The sequence below is a fragment of the Pristiophorus japonicus genome, chromosome 1, assembly GCF_044704955.1.
Source record: "Pristiophorus japonicus isolate sPriJap1 chromosome 1, sPriJap1.hap1, whole genome shotgun sequence".
NCBI lineage: Eukaryota > Metazoa > Chordata > Chondrichthyes > Pristiophoridae > Pristiophorus > Pristiophorus japonicus.
This window is the reverse complement of record NC_091977.1, coordinates 169,328,986-169,350,832: the sequence shown is the minus strand read 5'-3', so window position 1 is coordinate 169,350,832 and position 21,847 is coordinate 169,328,986. Positions and strand designations below refer to the sequence as shown.

Below are 21,847 nucleotides of genomic sequence, written 5' to 3'. Positions count from 1 at the left end.
AAAATTAAAAAATCCAGTCTAAAAGCTTAAATGCAAACTTACCTGAAAGATGTGTGTTCCAATCAGTCTGCTGAATGCTCGCTTTTCAGAGCGAGCTTAAGACCCAGCATTGAACTCAGCGTTAGGTCGGAGTTTGTAGGCATGGCATTAAATCAGCATCGCCCGCAAACTGACGTTACATACTCTTCATTTACATCTCACCAAAATGGTGGCCACCGAGCCCCGAGCCAGTGAAGGGCGCCAGAGTGCCAGCCGCCATTTTTTGCCAGGATAGCGGTACAAACGGGTGGTGGTAAGTAGCCCAATTTCTGGACCATTGCCCATTACTAAATTCTGTCCTCCTGGCTGTAATTTCCACCAGTTGGTCCATAGTGGCAGTGTGGTCCTCATCACCATGCCTTGATCTCTCTCTTAGCTTTCAGGCACCTCCTCCTTGCATCTCACCTTGCCTTCTCTCCTCTGAATTTACTGCCCTCCTGTAACCTCTCCCTTCCGTGTAAATCCTCTACCCATACTCATAGCCACCCCCTTGACCTTGCCATCTCATGTGGCCTTTCTACTTCAATGGTCTTGATCAAGAAAAGGCCATCTCCAACCACTTCCTTTTATCCATCATTACCCACGTCCAGATACCCCCCCTTCAAATCCCACTTCCTTCTGCAATTGCCCTTGGGAAAAAAACTCTTGTCCCAGGTCACTTTCAATTGCACTTTCAAGCCAAGTCTTAGTCCTTTCATTCACCATGACAATTCTACAAGTGTCAATCTGCTCAACCATTCACTCAGATTCCCTTGTCCTCAATAAAACTTTTACTCTCTACCATCCTGTTTGCTGCCCCTGGTATGGTCTCCTGTTTCACTCAAGAAATGCAACATATGGAATTGATTCCTTATTGAAGAACCCATAGTACAACCTGAAGGATCAAACCTTCCTCACAAACAGTGGACAGCCATCAACTGCTTCAGAACTGGTCATGGTAGATGCTGCCACCTTCTCCATAGATGGTAGATTAAAGCATCCCCATCACGCGACTGTGGACCTCCTAATCCTGGAGCACATCATTGAGCACTGCCCTCAGAGAAAATTTGCAGGCGGCCTACAAGATATCCACGCTGTTACACCGGAAGCTTTGGCCTAGATATCCAACTTAGATTTTGACATTTGATTTGCTACTACCATATGAAAGACGATGACTCTCAAGTCCAAGGGGTGCAGACTTGACATAACTGGTGCACAACTAGCTTCGCCATCCACCACCAGATCTGGCTGTAACATATCAAGCACCATCAGGCTTCACTCTCCTCCACCCAGAATACCACATTAATAATCCTCGAGAGTAAGGATAACCCCGGCTCCTTTTCTCCACTACCAACAGTCTAATCTTATTTGCTTCCTCTACCCTCACTTCCAAAAACAAGTGCAAGGAACTCATGTATCACGGTCAGTCAGGTGGAGACTGCCTTCAGCTGCCTCTACTGCTTCCGTCCCTTTCCCAAGTAAGTCAAACCTCGCCCAGGATCACCCCCCCCCCCGCCCTAATCCCAAATCTGCCTTCAGTTTCTCTTCCATCTCTGCTTATGTCCTCTCCAAAGCTCACCTTGACCCCAGTCTCAGCAAGCTGTTCACAACTCAACATCCCTTCTCTTAGCCAGCCTGTTAGCCTTCATGCACTGTAAACTCCAGCTCATTCAAAGTCTGTATCCTATCCCTCACCAAGTCCTGCTGACCCATCACTCCTACATTGGCTTCCAATCCCCAACATTTCCAAATTAAAATTCTCATCCTGGTGTTCAAATCCCTTCTTGGCCTCGCCCCTCCTTATCTCTAATCTCCTCCAGCCCGACAACCTCTTCCAGAACTCTCTGTTCCTCTTGCGCATCTACACTCTCCCTTCACCCCATCATTGAAGGCTGTGCCTTCAGCTGTGTAGGCCCTATGCTCTGAAATTCTCTCTCTAAACTCCTCCAACCCTCTCCTCATTTGACATTCCCTTAAAACCAACCTCTTTGACCAACTTTTCGGTCGCCCCCAATTATCTTATATTTTGGCTTGGCATCCATTATTATCTGATTATGCCGTGGGACATTTTTCTACATACAAGTTATTATTATTGATATTTAGTAAATATTAGTTAAATTAGCACTAGTTCTCAAACTCAACAATATTTCTGTGTTTTTTCATTTTTAGGATGTGTGACAGTTTTGCAATAGACCTCAATCATTGAATATTGCCACGGCAATGTCAAATATTTAATCATGTTGTACCACACTCTTGTATTAATGAATGCATTCATAGTTTGGCAATAATGCTATGTTAGAAAATATTCTCAATAAAGCAGATTTGGACATCAATTGACTAGTAAGTGCCCCAACTTGTCAAATATATTTTACCATACCTGTATACTTGCTCATGACAACTTGTGCAGCAGATATTGCATTCATCTGTACAATGTTGTACTTGTACAGTTCTGAATTTCTGTTCGATTTATCCTGCAGTGTTGCACACACCCAGTGTGCATAACCTTTAGATCCTTCAGTCTGTATAAAAAAATAACTTTTTTCTAATTTCTCATTACATTGTAAAATTAAAATAAACTCAGGTTTAATAAATTCTTGCAAAATTTAAACATTCCCTTTCCATCTGCTCCGACCTCAAATTTAACTTGACTTAGCAATGAATCATAAAACTAGTTTCAAGCTTGACTAAATTTATACACGCACATACAAAAATCCTCAATGGGCCAGATTTTGCAGTCGCAGGGAATCTAACGGTGTCCGCCGTTAATTATGCTTGCCCCTGCATCGTTCAGTTCCAATAAAATTTGCCTAAATAGTTGCTGAAATTGCACAGTGCTAATGGTGCAGCGAGGGAAACGGCATCAGAGACCTGAGTGAACAGGGCAACCTTAACTGATTATATTTAAGGATTGGGTAATAAACACAGGAAGCACTGAGAAGGAGGGTGAATGAACAGGGGTGAAAGCAATGCCAAATCAGGTACAGGAAAACAAATAAAGAGAGGAAAAGAAAGATTAGATTAAGAGTAGAGATAAAAGAGAGACAGAAAGGAAAAGCAAGAAAAAATACATTTTTTTAAAAATCTCCCCGAAAAATTCAAAACATGAAGGAATGAGACTCCACAATTGTAATAGTTCATTTTCAGTGCCAGAGGGGTTGATTGGCAGTAATAAACAATTATCAGGTTGTTAAAAGGGCACTTACGCTATTAATTAATAAGCCTAATTATCTGCGGCATGTTTAGGTCGTATCTACTGCGCAAATACAGCAACTTCATGACGTTCAAAGCACGTGAATGGTGAGGCAGACAGTGAAATACTGTTTTTCCGAAGCTAATGGCGGAGCAGCGCAACTCGGACAGCAACTTTTAGATGTTCGCATTTAACCGTACATCTGCCCCTTGCCTGAAGTTGCTGTACCATTTACGTATAAATAATTGTGAGCACCATTAGCTTTAGCATTATTTTGACGCAAATCTTGGCCCAATTTATTTTCTTTTTATTCGTTCATGGGATGTGGGCGCACTGGCAAGGCCAGCATTTATTGCCCATCCCTAATTGCCCTCAAGCAGGTGGTGGCAATCCGCCTTCGTGACTGGCTTGCTAGGCCATTCCAGGGGCAGTAAAGAATCAATCACATTGCTGTGGGTACATGTAGGCCAGACCAGGTAAAGATGGCAGATTTCCTTCCCCAAAAAACATTAGTGAACCAGATGGGTTTTTGCAACAATCCGGTAGTTTCATGGTCACCATCACTGATACTAGCTTTTTATTACAGATTTATTTAATTAACTGAATTTAAAAGTTTAAGTTCAAGGTAATGAAAGGGTCCTAGTTCTCAGAAACCTAGAGGTATCCTTGCTCACAATTATCTAATCAGTGCCATTTGAGGATGATCAAATTAATTTGACAGTTGTACAGACTATCTTTGCTCATTTATCGCCGAGTAAGTAAAGTTAAGATAAAAGAATACTTACATTGACGCCAAGCTCAGTGGTATGTCTAAACAAATCCATTGTCTCATAGCTGCCAACAGCTTCAGCAATAAGTGCCTGCAAAATTAAATAACTGGAAATTGAGACTGGCATTGCAAAAATACATATATGTAATAAATTAAGCAAATTCCTTGCCAACATATGTAGAGAATATTTATGGAAGGTAAAAATACAATATTCCGATAAATAGCATAAATCAATGGTATTTAGCATAACGGTACTGACAATTAAATAGTGTGTTGTGCACCCAAAGCATTGTGTCTGCTGCTTTTATTTAATTATGAATTAATTCAATTAATTAATTAAGGTGATGCTGGAACTGTATAAAACACTAGTTTGGCCACAGCTAGAGTACTGTGTACAATTCTGGTTATCACATGACAGGAAGGATGTGATTGCACTAGAGGGTACAGAGGAGATTTACGAGGATGTTGCCAGGACTAGAGAATTTTAGCAATGATAAAAGATTGGATAGGGTGCGGTTGTTTTCTTTGGAACAAAAGGAGGCCGAGGGGAGACTTGATTGTGGTGTATAAAATTTATGAGGGGCCTAGATAGAGTAAGTAGATAGGAAGGACCTATTTCCCCAAGCAGAGAGGTCAATAACTAGGGGGCATAGATTTAGAGTAATTGCTCAAAGGATTAGAGGAAAGTTGAGGAGAAATGTTTTCACCCAGAGGATGGTGGGATCTGGAACTCACTGCCTGAAAGGGTGGTAGAGGCAGAAATCACATTTAAAAAGTACTTGACTATACACTTGAAGTGCTGTAACCTACAGACCAAGAGCTGGAAAGTGGAATTGGGCTGGATAACTTTTTTTCAGCTGGCAGACATGATAGGTCGAATGGCCTCCTTTTAAGCAGTAAATTTCTATGATTCCATGAAAGACATTACAAAAGGTATGCAATCTATTAAACTGAGGTATAAGCATACAACTTTATAACCCTTATGGTTGTAGTCAACAAAGGAAGAGAGGAACCAGTGATGATGACCCATGTGGAAATTATTGAGATAGGAAGAAGCAGACAGGCGCTCAAAAGGTAGGTTAAGCATATTGTTTGTCCTGCATTAAAGAGAGTACTATTACATTTGAGTCTTCATTTTTATTGCCAACTTGTAGACTCATTTAACTCTTTCAATTCTTCAATATCAATCATACCACAGAACAAGTATGACAAGTCTACAGATTCTCAATGCTGTAATACTTGATCAAAGAATGTGGAAAAATTATTGTACAAGAGGTCCCTCAATAAATTGAGAGAAGCTACCACTGCTACAGCATATAAAAAAGAAAGAATTGCATTTATATAGCACCTTTCACAATCACCAGACGTCTCAAAGTGCTTTACAGCCAATGAAGTACTTTTGGAGTGTTGTCACTGTTGTAAATGTGGGAAACACGGCAGCCAATTTGCGCACAAGCAAGCTCCCACAAACAGCAATGTGATAATGATCAGCTAATTTGTTTTTTTTGTTATGTTGATTGAGGGATAAATATTGGCCAGGACACTGGGAATAACTCCCCTGGGGGAGTTCAGCATAGATGAATTCCACAATCTATCCAGTTTCCACCCCTTCAGTTGAATTTTACACCAGGTGTACTAGTTTTGATACAATAATTGCAATATATTTAACTTACTTCAATTAATATAAAATTGTACAAATATAAATGATCTACCTGTCCAATCCAGCACATAACATATGAGGGCTCCAAAGACTGGGCTACCTTAAAGGCTTCATGGGCAAGCTAAATTCGAAATATGAGAAACACATACAGTAATGATAATGCTTAAAACAATTATTATATTGTTGCAGCAATTGAACTATAAATATTTTCTAAGATTGTGTAATACAGTAGAGATACTATGGACAGACCTTAAATGTCTTCAGGACTACTAGATAAATCGAATTAGCTTAACTATCACTTTTATCGTAGTTTAATAACTGCCGTTCTCAATATTTACCTCAATACTTTCATTCTTCAAATAAGTTGCCCCCAGGTTGGTCCAAGCCACTACATTCTAGTACAAGAGATCATCACACTTGAAAAGTCAATGTTTAAGCATTGTTGTTGCATCTTTACTTTGAAGCATGTACAATTAGAAACATTTAAAAAAAAGTTAACTCTTAACTCAAAGTTGCTTAATTTAAATGATCTTAATTCAAATTGCAATTGTTGCAAACAATGCCTAAAGTTTTTGTTAAAATTACATCATATGACTAAATTCCAAATATTTTGAGCAAAAAGTGATTTTGAATTAACAGTAGACAGTAATTTACTGGAAAATGTAAAAACGAAAGTTGTGACTATACTTACATTTTGTTCAACTTGAACAGATTTGACAAATGCATGTTGTGCAAGGGCATAATTTTCAATACCTTCATCAGAAAAATATGGTAAAAATGATTACTTAACCTAATCTAAAATGTTATTTAACGGTTATGTAGTTTTTCTAATTTTACGCTGACAAAACTATATTGTAAATAAATAGCTTTTTACAAAATTTAGCCGACCAAAGTTTTAGTTTGTAAAAGAAAACTGAACACAACTTCAAAATAGGTTTGAAAAAGGTCAGTTCTTAACCTCCAGACCAAACTCTATGGAGTCAAGTTTCGGCCCGAGTTGCTCCTATTGTTTTGGAGCAACTAGTTTAGAATGGAGTATCTTAGAAATTGCAATTCTCGGCATTTAGTTTGCTCCAGTTCTAGTGAGTTAGAACAGTTTCATTTTAGAACAGATTTTTTTTTTCCCAAAAGGGGACATGTTTTGCAAGCTTAGGCAGCGAAAACTTACTCCAAACTAACTTAGAATGGAGTAAGTGTAGATTTTTGTATGCTCAGAAAAACCTTGCCTACACTTAGAAATCAGGCGTAGGGAAAGAGAGATGGGGGGGGGGGGGGGGAGAAAGGGAAGTTTACAAACATGAAACACATCACTTTTACAAATAAAGAGACATCGTCAATAATAAATGATAAATCAATAAATCAATCAAAAAAGTAAAAAATAATAAATTAAATTAAAAAAATCAATAAATAAAAAATTAAGTTTCTACTCACCGACTGCAGCACCGGGAGCCCTCCAACAGCGTGCCCGTCCTCCCCCTCCCCCCACCAGTGTCGCTCTCTTTCGCTGTCTGTGTCTCTGTGTTTCTGACAGCGAGGGGTGGGGGGGGGAGGGAAGCGGAGGAAGAGGGAAGGGAGAGGAGACAGAGGGTGGGCGGAGGAAGAGGGGGGGGAGGGAAAGGAAGGAGAGAGAGAGAGAGAGAGAGAGAGGAGAGAGAGAGAGAGAGAAGGGGGTGCGGGGAGAAAGAGAGAGGAGGGGGGAGGGGAGAGAGAGGAGGGGGGGGGAAGGGGAGAGAGAGGAGGGGGGAAGGGGAGAGAGAGGAGGGGGGGAAGGGGAGAGAGAGGAGGGGTTCTCTTCTTCTCTCTCTTTCCTTTTTTCTCTCTCTTTTTCTTTCTCTCTCTTCTTTTTTTCTTTCTCTCTCTTAGGGAGGAGAGAGAGGAGGGGGGGGGGAAGGGGGAGAGAGAGGAGGGGGGGGAAGGGGGAGAGAGAGGAGGGGGGGGAGGGGAGAGAGAGGAGGGGGGGAAGGGGAGAGAGAGGAGGGGGGGGGAGGGGGGAGAGAGAGGAGGGGGGGAGGGGAGAGAGAGGAGGGGGGGAGGGGAGAGAGAGGAGGGGGGAGAGGGAGAGAGGAGAAGGGGGGAGGGAGGAGAGAGAGGAGGGGGGGAGGGGGAGAGAGAGGAGGGGGTGGAAGGGAGAGAGAGGAGGGGGGGAGGGGGAGAGAGAGGAGGGGGGAGGGGAGAGAGAGGAGGGGGGGAGGGGAGAGAGAGGAAGGGGGGAAGGGGAGAGAGAGGAGGGGGGGAAGGGAGAGAGAGGAGGGGGGAAGGGGAGAGAGAGGAGGGGGGGAAGGGGAGAGAGAGGAGGGGGGGAAGGGGAGAGAGAGGAGGGGGAGGGGAGAGAGAGGAGGGGGGGGAAGGGGAGAGAGAGGAGGGGGGGAAGGGGAGAGAGAGGAGGGGGGAAGGGGGAGAGAGAGGAGGGGGGGAGGGGAGAGAGAGGAGGGGGGAAAGGGGAGAGAGAGGGGGGGGAAGGGGAGAGAGAGGAGGGGGAAAGGGAGAGAGAGGAGGGGGAAGGGGAGAGAGAGGAGGGGGGGAAGGGGAGAGAGAGAGGAGGGGGAAGGGGAGAGAGAGGAGGGGGGAAGGGAGAGAGAGGAGGGGGGAAGGGGAGAGGGAAGGGAGGGGAGAAGGGGAGAGAGAGGAGGGGGGGAGTGGAGAGAGAGGAGGGGGGAAGGGGAGAGAGAGGAGGGGGGGAAGGGGAGAGAGAGGAGGGGGGGAAGGGGAGAGAGAGGAGGATGGGGGGGAAGGGGAGAGAGAGATGGGGGGGGAAGGGGAGAGAGAGATGGGGGGAAGGGGAGAGAGAGGAGGGGGGGGAAGGGGAGAGAGAGGAGGGGGGGAAGGGGAGAGAGAGGAGGGGGGGGAAGGGGGAGAGAGAGGAGGGGGGGGAAGGGGAGAGAGAGGAGGGGGGGAAGGGGAGAGAGAGGAGGGGGAAGGAGGGGAGAGAGAGGAGGGGGGGAAGGAGGGGAAGAGAGGGAGGGAGGGGGAGAGGAGAGGGAGGGAGGGGGAGAGGAGAGGGAGGGAGGGGGAGAGGAGAGGGAGGGAGGGGGAGAGGAGAGGGAGGGAGGGGGAGAGGAGAGGGAGGGAGGGGGAGAGGAGAGGGAGGGAGGGGGAGAGGAGAGGGAGGGAGGGGGAGAGGAGAGGGAGGGAGGGGGAGAGGAGAGGGAGGGAGGGGGAGAGGAGAGGGAGGGAGGGGGAGAGGAGAGGGAGGGAGGGGGAGAGGAGAGGGAGGGAGGGGGAGAGGAGAGGGAGGGAGGGGGAGAGGAGAGGGAGGGGGAGAGGAGAGGGAGGGAGGGGGAGAGGAGAGGGAGGGAGGGGGAGAGGAGAGGGAGGGAGGGGGAGAGGAGAGGGAGGGAGGGGGAGAGGAGGAGAGGGAGAGAGGGAGGAGGAAGGGAGGGTGGGGGGGGAAAGAGGGGGGGGAGGGGAGGAGAGGAGTGGGGTGGGGGGGGAGGAGAGGAGTGGGGTGGGGGGGGGAAAGAGGCTGAACGGGCCTGGCTGACGAGAGGAAGTTGGGTCGAAGACTTTGGGCGGGGCCCGCCCCCAGCAAGATGCCGGGCGGGCGGGCCCCGCCAAGGACGTGCAGGAGAGGGGGGGGTTGGGCATGGGAGGGGGAGAGCGGATCAGACCGGACCTGAAGTGGGGGGAAGCTGGAGCAGAGCGGGAGCTGAACAGGGTGGGCGGGGGGGGCGGTCCGGACCCGGAGCTGAAGAGGAGGGAGATTCGAGTCCGATCTTCGCCACCCCAGCGAGCCCATTCGGCCAGGGCTAGGGGCAGCATGCTTCGGGCCCCTCCCACACAGCCTCGGAGGCCTGAAGCTACTGCACATGTGCGCACACTCTAGCGCGCATGTGCCGAGGTCCCGGCACTGTTCACAGCGCCGGGACCTGGCTCCGCCTCCCACAGCTTGTGCTGCGCTGCGCCAAGGGCCTGGAACATTCCAGCAGCGGGGTGAATACCGAGGTAAGTTTTAGGCGCGGTTTTGAGCGCGGAAATCAGGCGTGTCTCGTGGGGCTGCGCCGTTCTAGGCGCGGCCCGAAACTTGACCCCTATATGGCAGTACCTTTGTAACTTGCAACAACTCCAAGTGCATTCCAGTATAGATGATTTTTGCTGTCCAACATCACAGATTTTTTAAGGCACTGTTGGATAAACATACACTCTACTTAAAAAAAAATACTGCAGTAACATGAAACTTTAAAAAATGGAAATATAAGTTAGCTAATACCTAGGGGCAGATTTCCCTCTAATGTCACTTGGTCATCGCAAAGGAAAAAATCGAGAGGATCGCACATGCTTAATAGAGTCTATTTGATTTTCTGTCCATTGATTTAAGCACATTAAAATAAATCAGCTGGGCTCCGGGAAGTACATGTGATCTTCCCCAACACTCTGCATCGAGGTGACCCATTATGTCGAATCAAGAGGAAAATCTGACTCATATTGGCCTGGAGTTTCTGCTTGGGGAGTAATTGGCAAATTCTTCTTTCCGACCTGGGGACGTGGCCAGATTTTTGGGCGGGGATTAGTTCGGCGAAGGTGCTGTTGAATTAGCGTAAAAGATTGTAGATACTTGAGCTTAAAGTAGATATGGGCACAACTCTCACTTAAAATTCGATAATCTTTTGCGCGATTTGATTTGATTCCACCCAGATTAAGCAATTGTCTGGGTGGAAATCATGCAAAAAAACTCCACATCATTATATCCAACTTAAAAGAAGATAAGTTAAGCATTAAAAGAAGATAAGATAAGATTGAAAAGCAGACAAAGTTTATATTTATCTCCACAGTTTATATTAACTTGCAGCTCCATGACTAAGACTTAAGTTATGCAATCTGGTAAGTGCAAGATTGAATTGAAGTCTATTCCGACAGGCTCCTCGAAGAATCAATCTACTGAAATGTGTTAGGTACTGTATAGAGGGCAACAACTGATCAGAAGACTGTTTACACCTACCTCAACAGATTTTTGGGGTTTATTTTAACATTGGCAAGGCAATACATTAAAACACAAATTTCTATTGTGGATATAGCTGCAACTAGTGAGCAATACAGATATTTCTTCATGTAAAAAAAAAAGTGAGTGCTGGCCACTGGCAGTACGGTGGCAATCGTGGTGCACAATATAATTTTATGCAGAAAAACAGCATCAAATAACAAAATTCACTGCACCAAAATTTTTCATTTTAAAAATGGGAAAATCTGTTGATATTTGCAGGCTCTAAGCTAGGGTCATTTATGTTTTTTAATCATTTACCTGCAGTGATTTTTCCAGTAACTCAGACACGATATTCTCTTTTCCTGCGGTGGCCAGGTGTTGCACCTGTCGGTAGTAGTTCATGCCAAGATCACACCACAGATTGGCAGATGCAGACATCAATGTAAGGGCTCGCCCATAGCACCTAGGAGAAAATAAATTGCAATTATTAAATTCCCATGCCACAAAAAATAACTTTTAGGTTAATTTATATTGTGATGTAATTAAATTTGGCATGGAAGAGGTTAGCTCCCCACAACATACACGCCATCTGGGATTAGAAATTAGATCCAGTAGCTGGGACCAGAAAAAGTGGACAACAGAATTGTGTTTCTTGCATACTGTATCTATTTGAGACAGCAGGGTTCGCTAGTACGTGTTAGACATTCTCACACGTGATATTAAAATGGCTTCCTTTTATTGACATCAGCAGGCATTCTGGCCAGAAAATACGATTGACGTGTAATCATCTATTTCTTAACACACAGAGCAGTGGGAAAAATCACGTTTTTGTTTCCTCTCTAACTGGAACAAATGCAATCAGCAGAAGCTTTAATTTCAAAGTCAGTGAGGCAAAGTAGTATCACTTTCAGAAAAGGATGCGAGACACTAGGCAGGTTGAGACATGAATACGTGGGCTATATTAGGAAAAGGTTAGTGGTGGGTTAGTTTCAAGAACTGTTAGTCAGTAATGTAAATTTTAGCCCGTTAGCATGATTGAGAAGAACAAAGAGGAAAAACACCACAAAGTCGCAGTTATACAGGATGTAATTCGTGACTCAGGTCTGTGATGTGGGAGCAAGCTGACTGGAGGGATTTTTAAACTGTTCTCGGGATGTGAGCGATGGCTGACAAGCAATATTTATTGCCCAGCGCTAGTTACCAACAGAATAATGGTGGACCTTTAGTAACAATATTTTGCACAACTGACTGGCTTGCTAGAGCATTTAAGAAGGCAATATGAGTCAGTCACATTGTCAGACTGGAGTCACATGTTAACCAAACCAGATAAGGGGCTGTTGGTTCCCTTAGCTGAAATACATTAGTAAACCAAATGGGATTTGGTAGCTTTTATAGTCAATTTTGTTTGGTGTCAATTCACAAGTTATCAGATTTAATTGAACTGAATTTCACAGCTTGCCATGGTGGGACTGAAACTCATTACTTCCGAGTTGCTAACCACCACAACACTATACCCATAATCAGGGAGTTTTAGTCGGAGTGGTGATTGGTTTTAAAGGGAGGAGGATTATGTGTGATGAAAGAAAACTGTTCAAAATATTAGGAGTAAATAAATGATCAGGAGTCAGGTGTAGGAAATTAAGGGAGCAGGAGCTGACCCGCTTGGAAGAGAAGAGCTTGGAGAGGGCAATGGAGGAGGTGGGACAGAAACTACAAACTGATTAGTCACCAGGCCTGGAAGAATTGCAGGGGGGGGGGGCGGGAGAAAGAGAGGAAATGGCGAATCTCCAGGACAGAAAGGGGAAGAACCAGTTGCAGGAATGGTCTCAATCTTAGAGATCGATTCTCAACTCCTTGCATTTGATATCGGAGCTGAGGATGGAAAGGGCAGAAGAGAGCTTCAGGAAGTCGTCATCATCATCATATGCAGTCCCTCGAAACGAGGATGACTTGCTTCCACGCCAAAAAAGGATGAGTTCACAGGTGTTTCAATGAAGGATCTAATATTCCAGATCCCGAATACATCCTGAAGGGTGGAAGATGCCTGTGCGTGGATTTTTTTAATGTGTGGTGGCCGTTGCACACCAGCCACCAAACGGGCTTCACAGAGCTAGGTCTTGGTCCAGTGGCAAGGGTTATCCAAGACTGGAGACCTGCTCTGCTGCACGGACCTAGTGCGCACACGTATTGCAGTGCGGGCTGGCCCGTGCTGGCCCTGGGCCCCTGGCCCCAAACTCACGCCTCTCCTGGGCCTCGATCACGACTCTCTACAGTCTCTTGCCGCTCCTTCTCCCTGACTTCGCCACTCCTGCTGTACCTGCCCACGCTCCAATCACCGACCTGGACTTTGATGCCGTCGCCCTCCTGCACCAGCTCGCACTGCTCCCTGAAGTTGCATGCCTCCACGCTGCTCCCAGGCCGCCGCACCTCCGCTCCTTTTATGGCCACAACCTATATCAGGAAGTAGTTAGTCATAGAGAAGAGGATCTTTGGGTTTTCCTTGCCCTCAAGGATGATTTTGGAATAGTTGGCAGTTTTAACACAGGTGAGGCAAAGGAAAGCCTGATATGGTCAATCAAATCTGGCAATGAATGACAAAGGCTGTTTGTGTGCCAGGTATGCTCGAGTTTACAACATTTCTGATTTCAGAGACCCAAGAGGTCAGGTATACACCTTGACAAGGTCAGAGACAATAATTGATTTGCTGGGACCAAGGGCAATGATATAGGTGGGGTCAACAGGGACAGAAGTGCAGTAGGAAGGCCAAAAGAGCAAGAATTGGGAGAGAGAAAGAAAACGAGAGAGCAAGCAAAACATTTTTTTCCCCCCACAGTTGAATGTTGAGGTAGACAAAGACATGGTAAGATACAGCCATATCAGTGATTGAAACCTTAGATGAAGAGAGGCTACAAAAGATAGTGAGGCAAGGGGATGGCTGTGAATATGGATGACAGAGTTTATGTGAATGGTGAGATTAAGTAAAGAAACGAGGAGAAATCGGAGTAAAAAAAAGGGTTAGGTGAATTTAGTTATAGTTTGAAGTTACTGATAAGGAGTCATTCGGTGCAAAGGCTAAGGAAGGAGAGAAAGGAAGTAATATTAATGAGGCAGTTAGCAAGGAGCTTGGGAGGGCAGTATACAACAAGGATTTTGAATGAGAGGCAGGAGAGATGGAACAAGGCAAAATGTTTGAAAGAGAAGGTACCTGAGGAGTGGGGAGAGGCCAAGGTGTAATAGTAACTAGGATTACGCTAGTACAGTGACTTTGGTGGGACAAATGATGGAATGTATAATCAGGTGGGAAGGCTTCAATCAGATGGTTTGCCCACCAATTCTAATGTTAAGGGGTAACTGGTCACCTGGGAATTATGTTGGAAGATAATAGTTACATTGAATTATAGAAGTAGAAAAAATAATTCCATACTTCTGGAATCACCCAAGTACCAGGACCACCATAGGTGCAAAGCAATCAAGAGTGAAATAGCTTCCAAATGACATGTTTTCTTCTTTGGTTAACTGATTGCCTTTTTAATTTGTATGCGGATACTTAAGGAATAGAAATTGTACATTATTTGAAATTGCAGAGGTAATTTTACAAATACATGGTGCCGGCAATTTTCTGTTAAGTGCTGCCACTTCTCACTAGCAGGATAAACTATTACAAATACCCCTTATGGACTTGCAGATGAGTACAGTATAATAGAGTATCATAGAAATCATAGAAATCATAAAAATCTACAGCACTGAAGGAGGCCATTTTAGCCCATTGTGTCCGCACCGGTCGACAAAGAGCTATCCAGCCTACTCCCACTTTCCAGCTCTTGGTCCGTAGTCCTAGACACTACAAGTGCACATCCGTGTACTTTTTAAAATGTGGTGAAGGTTTCTGCCTCTACCACACTTTCACAGTGAGTTCCAGACCCCCACCACCCTCTGGGTGAAAACATTTCCCCTCATATCTCCACTAATCCTCCTACCAATTACTTTAAATCTGTGCTCCCTGGTTGTTGACCCCTCTGCTGAGGGAAATATCCACTCTATCTAGGCCCCTCATAATGTTATATACTTCAATAACCTCTCCACTCAGCCTCCTCAGTTCCAAATAAAACAAACCCAGCCTATTCAATCTTTCCTCATAGCTAAAATTCTTCAAACTTCTTCGTAAATCTCCTCTATACCCTCTCTAGTGCAATCACATCTTTCCTGTAATGTGGTAACCAGAATTGCATAAAGTACTCTAGCTGTGGCCTTACTAATATTTTATACAGTTCAAGCATAACCTCCCTGCTCTTGTATTCTATGCCTTGGCTAATAAAGACAAGTATTCCGTATGCCTTCCTAACTACCTTATCTACCTGGCCTGCTACCTTCAGGGATCTGTGGACATGCACTCCAAGGTCCATTTGTTCCTCTGCACTTCTCAGTGTCTTACCATTTAATGTGTATTCCCTTGCCTTGTTAGCCCTCCCCAAATGCATTACCTCACACTTCTTCGGATTGAACTTCATTTGCCACTGTTCTGTCCACCTGACCAGTTCATTGATATCTTCTTGCAGTCTACAGTTTTCTTCTTCATTATCAACCACATAACCGATTTTAGTATCATCTGCAAACTTCTTAATCATACCCCTACATTCAAGTCCAAATCATTGATATATACCACAAAAAGCAAGGGACCTAGTACTGAGCCCTGCAGAACCCCACTGGAAACAGTCTTCCAGTCACAAAAACACCCAGCAACCATTATCCTTTGCTTCCTGCCTCAGCCAATTATGGAGCCAACTCGCCACTTTGCCCTGGATCCCATGGGCTTTTACTTTCGTGACCAGTCTGCCATGTGGAACCTTATCAAAAGCTTTGCTCAAATCCATATACACTACATCAAACGCACTACCCTCATCGACCTTCCTTGTTACCTCCTCAAAAAATGTAATTAAGTTAGTCAGACATGACCTTCTCTTAACAAATCCGAGACGACTGTCCTTGATTAATCAGTGTCTTTCTAAATAAAGATTTAGCCTGTCCCTCAGAATTTTTACCAATAATTCTCCCACCACTAAAGTTAGGCTGACTGGCCTGTAATTATTTGGTCTATCCCTTTCTCCCTTTTTAAACAAGGGTACAATGTTAGCAGTCCTCCAGTTCTTCAGCACCACACTTGTAGCCAGGGAGGACTGGAAAATGATGGTCAGAGCCTCTGCTATTTCCTCTTTTGCTTCTCTTAACAGCCTGGGATACATTTCATCCAGGCCTGGCCATTTATCCACTTTTAAAGCTGCTAAGCCCCTTAATACTTCCTCTCTCACTAAGTTTATCTTGTCTAATATTTCACACACCTCCTCCCTCATTGCAAAGTCTGCATCTCCCCTCTCCTTTGTGAAAACAGATGCGAAGTATTCATTAAGAACCATACCCACGTCTTCTGCCTCCACACACAGATTACCTTTATGGTCTCTAGTAGGCCCCCCTTCGTTCTCTCGTTATCCTCTTGCTTTTAATGCTTATAAAACATCTTTGGGGTTTCCTCGATTTTACTTGCCAAAATGTTTTCATGCTCTCCTCTTTGCTTTCCTAATATCCATCTCAGCCGAGCAAAATTGGCTTTTCCTCAATTGAGAACTTTTATGCCTGGTCTATCTTTGTCCTTTTCCATAAATACCCTAAATCTAACTGAATTATGATCACTAGCACCAAAATGCTCTCCCACTGATACCTTTTCCACCTGCCCAGCTTAATTCCCTAAAACTAAGTCCAGAACCACCCCCTCCCTTGTTGAGGTTGTTGCATTACTGGCTAAAAGAGTTCTCCTGAATGCAATTTAGGAATTCTGCACCCTCTTTCCCATTCATAATAATTTTATCCCAGTTAATGTTAGGGTAGTTGAAATCCCTTACTATTACTGCCCTATAGGTTTTGCACTTCAGAAATTTGCCTACATATTTGCTCTTCTATCTCCTGTTTGGGGGTCTATAATACACTTCCAGCAGTGTGATTGTCCCTTTTTTATTCTTGAATTCAACCCATATGGCCTCATTTGATGATCCTTCCAACATATCATCCCTTCTCACAGCTGTAAGTGTGACGTCGGCACAAGAGTGATTGGTGAGTAGCCGGTGAGTGTATTTTTAAAGTTTTAAGTTTATTTCTGCTAAGTTAATTTACAGCCTATGATGGCAGGGAGCGTTGTAAAAAGTATATTGGCGGGATAAAAAGTATATTGGCGGGAGTGTTATAAAAAGTGAAACTACTTTTAAAAGATGAAAATATGCCTCTTTTTTGATTTAAAGTAATTTACCTTGCTCCTAGACAAAGTAGTTCATCTTTGTTTAAAGTCTGCACATTACTCTTTTCATTGTCTCCAGTAAGAATGGCAGAGACTTGAATGTTAACATTTGCTGGTGACAAAACATGGAGTGTGGTACACGTGTCTCCAATTAGCTTCCAAAGACAGGATACATCAGGTCGACACTGTACAGCTCTGCAATAAAATGGAAGATGAAATAGTAAAATGTAAACACTTAAATACAGTATCACTTACAAGTAGTTGCTTTTAACTAAAGTTCAAGGCCATCAAAATGTATGTATTTTTAAAAAACAAGAACACTTGAAGCTTTCTTTGATTAGTTTTAAAGCTGTTAACAGCTCACAAAAATGACAGATGAAGGAACCCATTTGTCCATCCAGCTGATCCTTTCATAGAAACACAGTTCCACCAAAACAGCATCCATCTGGCAACTGAATAAGTTTTTGCTTCTGTTAAACTGCCTGGAAGACAATTCCAAGTAGTCATCATTTTTTGCATGGTACTTTCAAATATCAAACACTGAGCTGTCTTTTTACTAGTTTTTATCCATGTCCCCTTCTCTTACAGTTGTGGTGGAACTTGTGCCAGCTTGGTTCAGTGGTAACACTCTCACCAATGAGTTAGAAGGTCCTGGGTTCAAGCTCTACTGCAAGAACTGGGCAGACACTTCAGTGCAGTACCGAGGGAGTGCTGCATTGTCAGAGGTCCCGTCTTTTGGATGAGAAATTTAAACCAAGGTCCCATCTGCCAGTTCAGGTGGATCTAAAAGATCTCGTGACACTATTTGAAAAGCTAGAGAGTTTTCTTTCAATTACCACCCACAAAAGCAGGTTAACTGGTCATTAGCTTGTTGCTGTTTGTGAAACCATGCTGTGTTCAAATTGGCTGCTACGTTTGCTTACATAACAGTGACTACGTTCCAAAAGTAATTCATTGGCTGCAAAGCACTGTGGGACATCCTGAGGATCTAAAAGGCACTATATAAAGGCAAATTCTCTCTTTCATCTAGGCTGACATGCCAGTGAAATACTGAGGGAGTGCGGATGAACAGAGCAACCAGAGGTTCAAATACATCATGCCCTGAAAGTCCAAGTAGATAAAGCCATTTAAAATTAAGACAACAGCAATTTGTGTTTTATAAATATGGACATATAGGGCTATAATTTGCTGTTATAGGGCTGGTAGCGTAGCAGCGAGAGAAACTGGACACCTGGAATCTGACCAAACGGGACAAGCAACTGTGTGTCTCCATAACTAATTAGATTAAAGGATTGTGAAATTATCAGTGCAAGGACCAAGAATGTCAAATCAGATACAGAAAGAGAAATAAAGAAAGGGAAAGAAAGACTCGATTGAGAGAGAAATAAAAGACAGAAATGAAAAGTTAAAAAAAATAATATTTTCCATTTTTAAAATTTCCAACACAAAACCTGAAGGAATGAGACTTCACAATTTTAACAGTTAATTTTCAGTGCCAGAGTGGTTGACTGGCAGTAATTAACTATTATCAGATCACTAAAAGTGTACTTAGACTAAAATGGACAAGACTTAACTTTCTGTGGCGAGTTTAGTTTGTATCGGCCGCGCAACTACAGCAACTTCACTCCGTTCAATACATTTCAATGGCGAGCCATTCGGCAAGCTGCCGTTTTTGCAATGCTAACGGCGAAGTGGCACATCTCGGACAGCAACTTTTGGATTTCCGTATTTAACTGCACATCTGCCCTCACCTGAAATTGCTGCAGCGCTTGCACATAAATTTTGACAACAAATTGTGGGCCATTGAGTATATGTGTAATATATATACAAATTGTGGGCCACCCCGACCTAGAAGAGGACACCACCGCAGGTCGGGAGTGCAAGAGCTGGAGTGCAGGCTCTGCAACATCGTGGGCCACCTCGACCTGCGAGAGGATACCACTGCAGGTCGGGAGTATAAGAGTTGGAGCATGCCATTCCAAGTGTGCGAAGGCTTCAAGGTGGGAGACGTCATCAAAATCCAGGTTGCCGTTTGGAGTGTGAGCAGGAACATCGGCGGGACCCAGGTACAGCAGAGGGGTGGGAAGGTCGGGGCGGATGAGCGGCAAGAGATCGAGGCAGAAATGTGGTGGATTTTTGGGACAGAGGAGCGGTGAGGGATCATGGCTGAAATTCGGCGAGTGATCGTGGCGGAGGTGCGGCAAATGTTTGGTGTGGAGGTGTGGTGAGAGATCGTGGCAGCGGTGCGGCAAATGTTTTGTGGCGGAGGAGCGGCGAGAGATCGTGGCGGAGGTGTGGCAAATGGGGGTACAGGGCCCAAAAGAGCCGAGAGCTCTGGGGCAGTACGGGCCAGTCCACACTGCGACATGTGTGCGCACTAGGTCCGTGCAGCAGAGCAGGTCTCCAGTCATCCTGGTTAACCCTTGCCACTGGATAAAGGCCTAGCTCTGTCAAGCCTGTGCGGTGGCTGGTGTGCAACGGTCACCACACGTTAAAAAATCCACGCACAGGCATCTTCCACCACTGGTGTTCAGGACTGGAATATCGGGTCCTTCATTGAAACATCTGCAAACTCATCCCTTTTGGTGTGGAAGCAAGTCATCCTCGTTCGAGGGACCGCCTATGATGATGTGTAATATAATAATACATTTGTACAAAGCATTGATAAGTTTACAGTTATAATGTTGGGTACGATTTTGGGCACCGCATTACAGAAATTACATTAACGCTATAGAAACTGTACTGCATAGGTGCACAAAACGGTGCCAGGGATGGAAAACTATAGTTATGAGGAGAGACTTGAAATACTGGGACTATTTCCACTGGAGCAGAGAAGGATGAGGGGAGATTTAATAGAGGTTTTTACAATTATGAAGAGTTTTGATAAAGTGAAGAGAGAAAGACTATTTCCTCTGGTTGGGTTGGGAAGTCATTGAGAGAAGAGAGGTTACCAAAGGCATAGAATGCTTTTTTCACAGGAAGTGGTTGAGGCAGAGACCATTGCATCATTAAGGGGAAATTGATAAATATTTGAAACAGGGAAAGATAAAGGGCTAGGGGGAGTGTGCTGGAATGTAAAATGAGTTTTGGATTGCCTTGGCAAAGAGCTAGCAGAGACATTGGGCTGAATGAGACAACAGCTTGTATTTATATAGCGCCTTTAACGCAGTAAAACATCCCAAGGTGCTTCACAGGAGTGTTATAAGACAAATATTTGACACTGAGCCACATAAGGAGAAAATAGGGCACGTGACTGAAAGCTTGGTCAAAGAGGTAGGTTTTAAAGAGCGCCTTAAATGAGGAAAGAGAGGTAGAGAGCCAGAGAGGTTTAGGAAGGGAACTCGAGAGCTTGGGGCCTAGGCAGCTGAAAGCACAGCTATTGATGGTTGAGCAGTTATAATCAGGGATGCTCAAGAGGGCAGAATTTGAGGAGCGCAGACATCTCAGGGGGATGTGAGGCTGAAGGAGATAACAGAGATCAGGAGGGGCAAGGCTATGGAGGGATTTGTAAACAGGGATGAGAATTTTGAAATCGAGGCAATGCTTAACCGGGAGCAAATGTAGGGCAGTGAGCACAGAGGTGATGGGTGAACGGGACTTGGTGCAAGTTAGGACATGGGCAGCTGCATTTTGGATGACCTCAAGTTTATGTAGGGTAGAATGTGGGAGGCCAGCCAGGAGTGCGTTGCAGTAGTCAAGTCTAGAGGTAACAAAGGCATGGAAGAGAGTTTCAGTAGCAGATGAGCTGAGGCAGGGACGGAGACGGGCAATGCTACGGAGGTGGAACTAGACGGTTTTAGTTATGCTGCAGATGTATGGTCGGAAGCTCATTTCAGGGTCAAATATGACACCAAGGTTGCGAACAGTCTGGTTCAGCCTCAGACACACAATAGGGGACTATATAGATGAGAATCTTTCCCTAAATAAAAAATAATGCTGTTTTATCATTTATTCTTTATTGTTTCCCTTAAAAAAACTCAAAAATTTGCACTAACACTTACAATGAAGCAATGTTGGTGTGTGCACGCTGACCATCACTTATTGCTTCAATTGAGATCAGGAAGTCAGCAAGGGGGAGAGGAATTGCAGCAGGAAACCCACATCACAGTCATCATCACCATAGGCAGTCCCTCGGAATTGAGGAAGACTTGCTTCCACTCTTAAAATGAATCCTTAGGTGGCTGAACAGTTCAATACGAGAGCCACAGTCTCTGTCACAGGTGGGACAGATAGTCATTGAGGGAAAGGGAGGGTGGGACAGGTTTGCCGCACCCTCTTTCCACTGCATGCGATTGATTTCTGCATGCTCTCGGCGATGAGACTCGAGGTGCTCAGCGCTCTCCCAGATGCACTTCCTCCACTTCGGGCGGTCTTTGGCCAGGGACTCCCAGGTGTCAGTGGGGATGTTGCACCCTATCAGGGGCCGTGAAGGAGTTCAGAGTAGAGCGCTTGCTAAATATTTAGTATCACCCAGTCATCCCTCTACTCTGCTTGTTGAAGCTGTTACAGCAGACATAAAAGAAAAAGAAAATAGTTTGCAAATAAAAGTATCCTGTTTTCCTACTGGTGTGAAGGGTACCAGAACGCAGGGTAGTGTTCTGAACTACTGATCTATGTGCCTGGCAGCTTCTAACAAAGTATTCAAAGAGCCTAGTTCAAAGACCGTTATATTTGTTTAACCACTTGGCCAAAATAAGCATTTATTTTTACTCACCCAGCTAAATACTGAAGTGCCTGTTCTGCTGAATCCAAAGCTCTTCCATCTAAACAATCATTGAGGGCACTTCGTGCCATCATTAAGTAGCACTCACCTAGACCTAGAAATGCACAAGTAAGCCATGTGATTTGAGGATGCTAATTTATTAAAAACAGAGATGAAGGTCCTGTTAAATATTTGGTATATAGACTGAATTGCCGGAATTTTGTTTCTCTCCCTTCAAATGAAGGGATTCCTGTCATCTTTCCACTTAATTTTGAATGCTACTATATTTCTGCAGAGGGCACAGATT

The 21,847-nt window shown here is 44.5% G+C and overlaps 1 protein-coding gene across 1 annotated transcript in view; it reads right to left on the bottom strand.

The window, feature by feature from the left end:
• skic3 (SKI3 subunit of superkiller complex) overlaps positions 1 to 21,847 on the bottom strand; it is a 148,878-nt gene that overhangs the window by 54,390 nt on the left and 72,641 nt on the right. The window contains exons 18-26 of the mRNA XM_070884850.1: positions 21,553 to 21,655; positions 16,851 to 17,033; positions 10,874 to 11,018; positions 9,680 to 9,758; positions 6,329 to 6,390; positions 5,976 to 6,032; positions 5,690 to 5,758; positions 3,994 to 4,068; positions 2,396 to 2,537 (exon numbers count right to left, since the gene is read on the bottom strand). Coding sequence (XP_070740951.1) covers positions 2,396 to 2,537; positions 3,994 to 4,068; positions 5,690 to 5,758; positions 5,976 to 6,032; positions 6,329 to 6,390; positions 9,680 to 9,758; positions 10,874 to 11,018; positions 16,851 to 17,033; positions 21,553 to 21,655 — 915 coding nt within the window. The remainder of the gene's footprint in view (positions 1 to 2,395; positions 2,538 to 3,993; positions 4,069 to 5,689; positions 5,759 to 5,975; positions 6,033 to 6,328; positions 6,391 to 9,679; positions 9,759 to 10,873; positions 11,019 to 16,850; positions 17,034 to 21,552; positions 21,656 to 21,847) is intronic.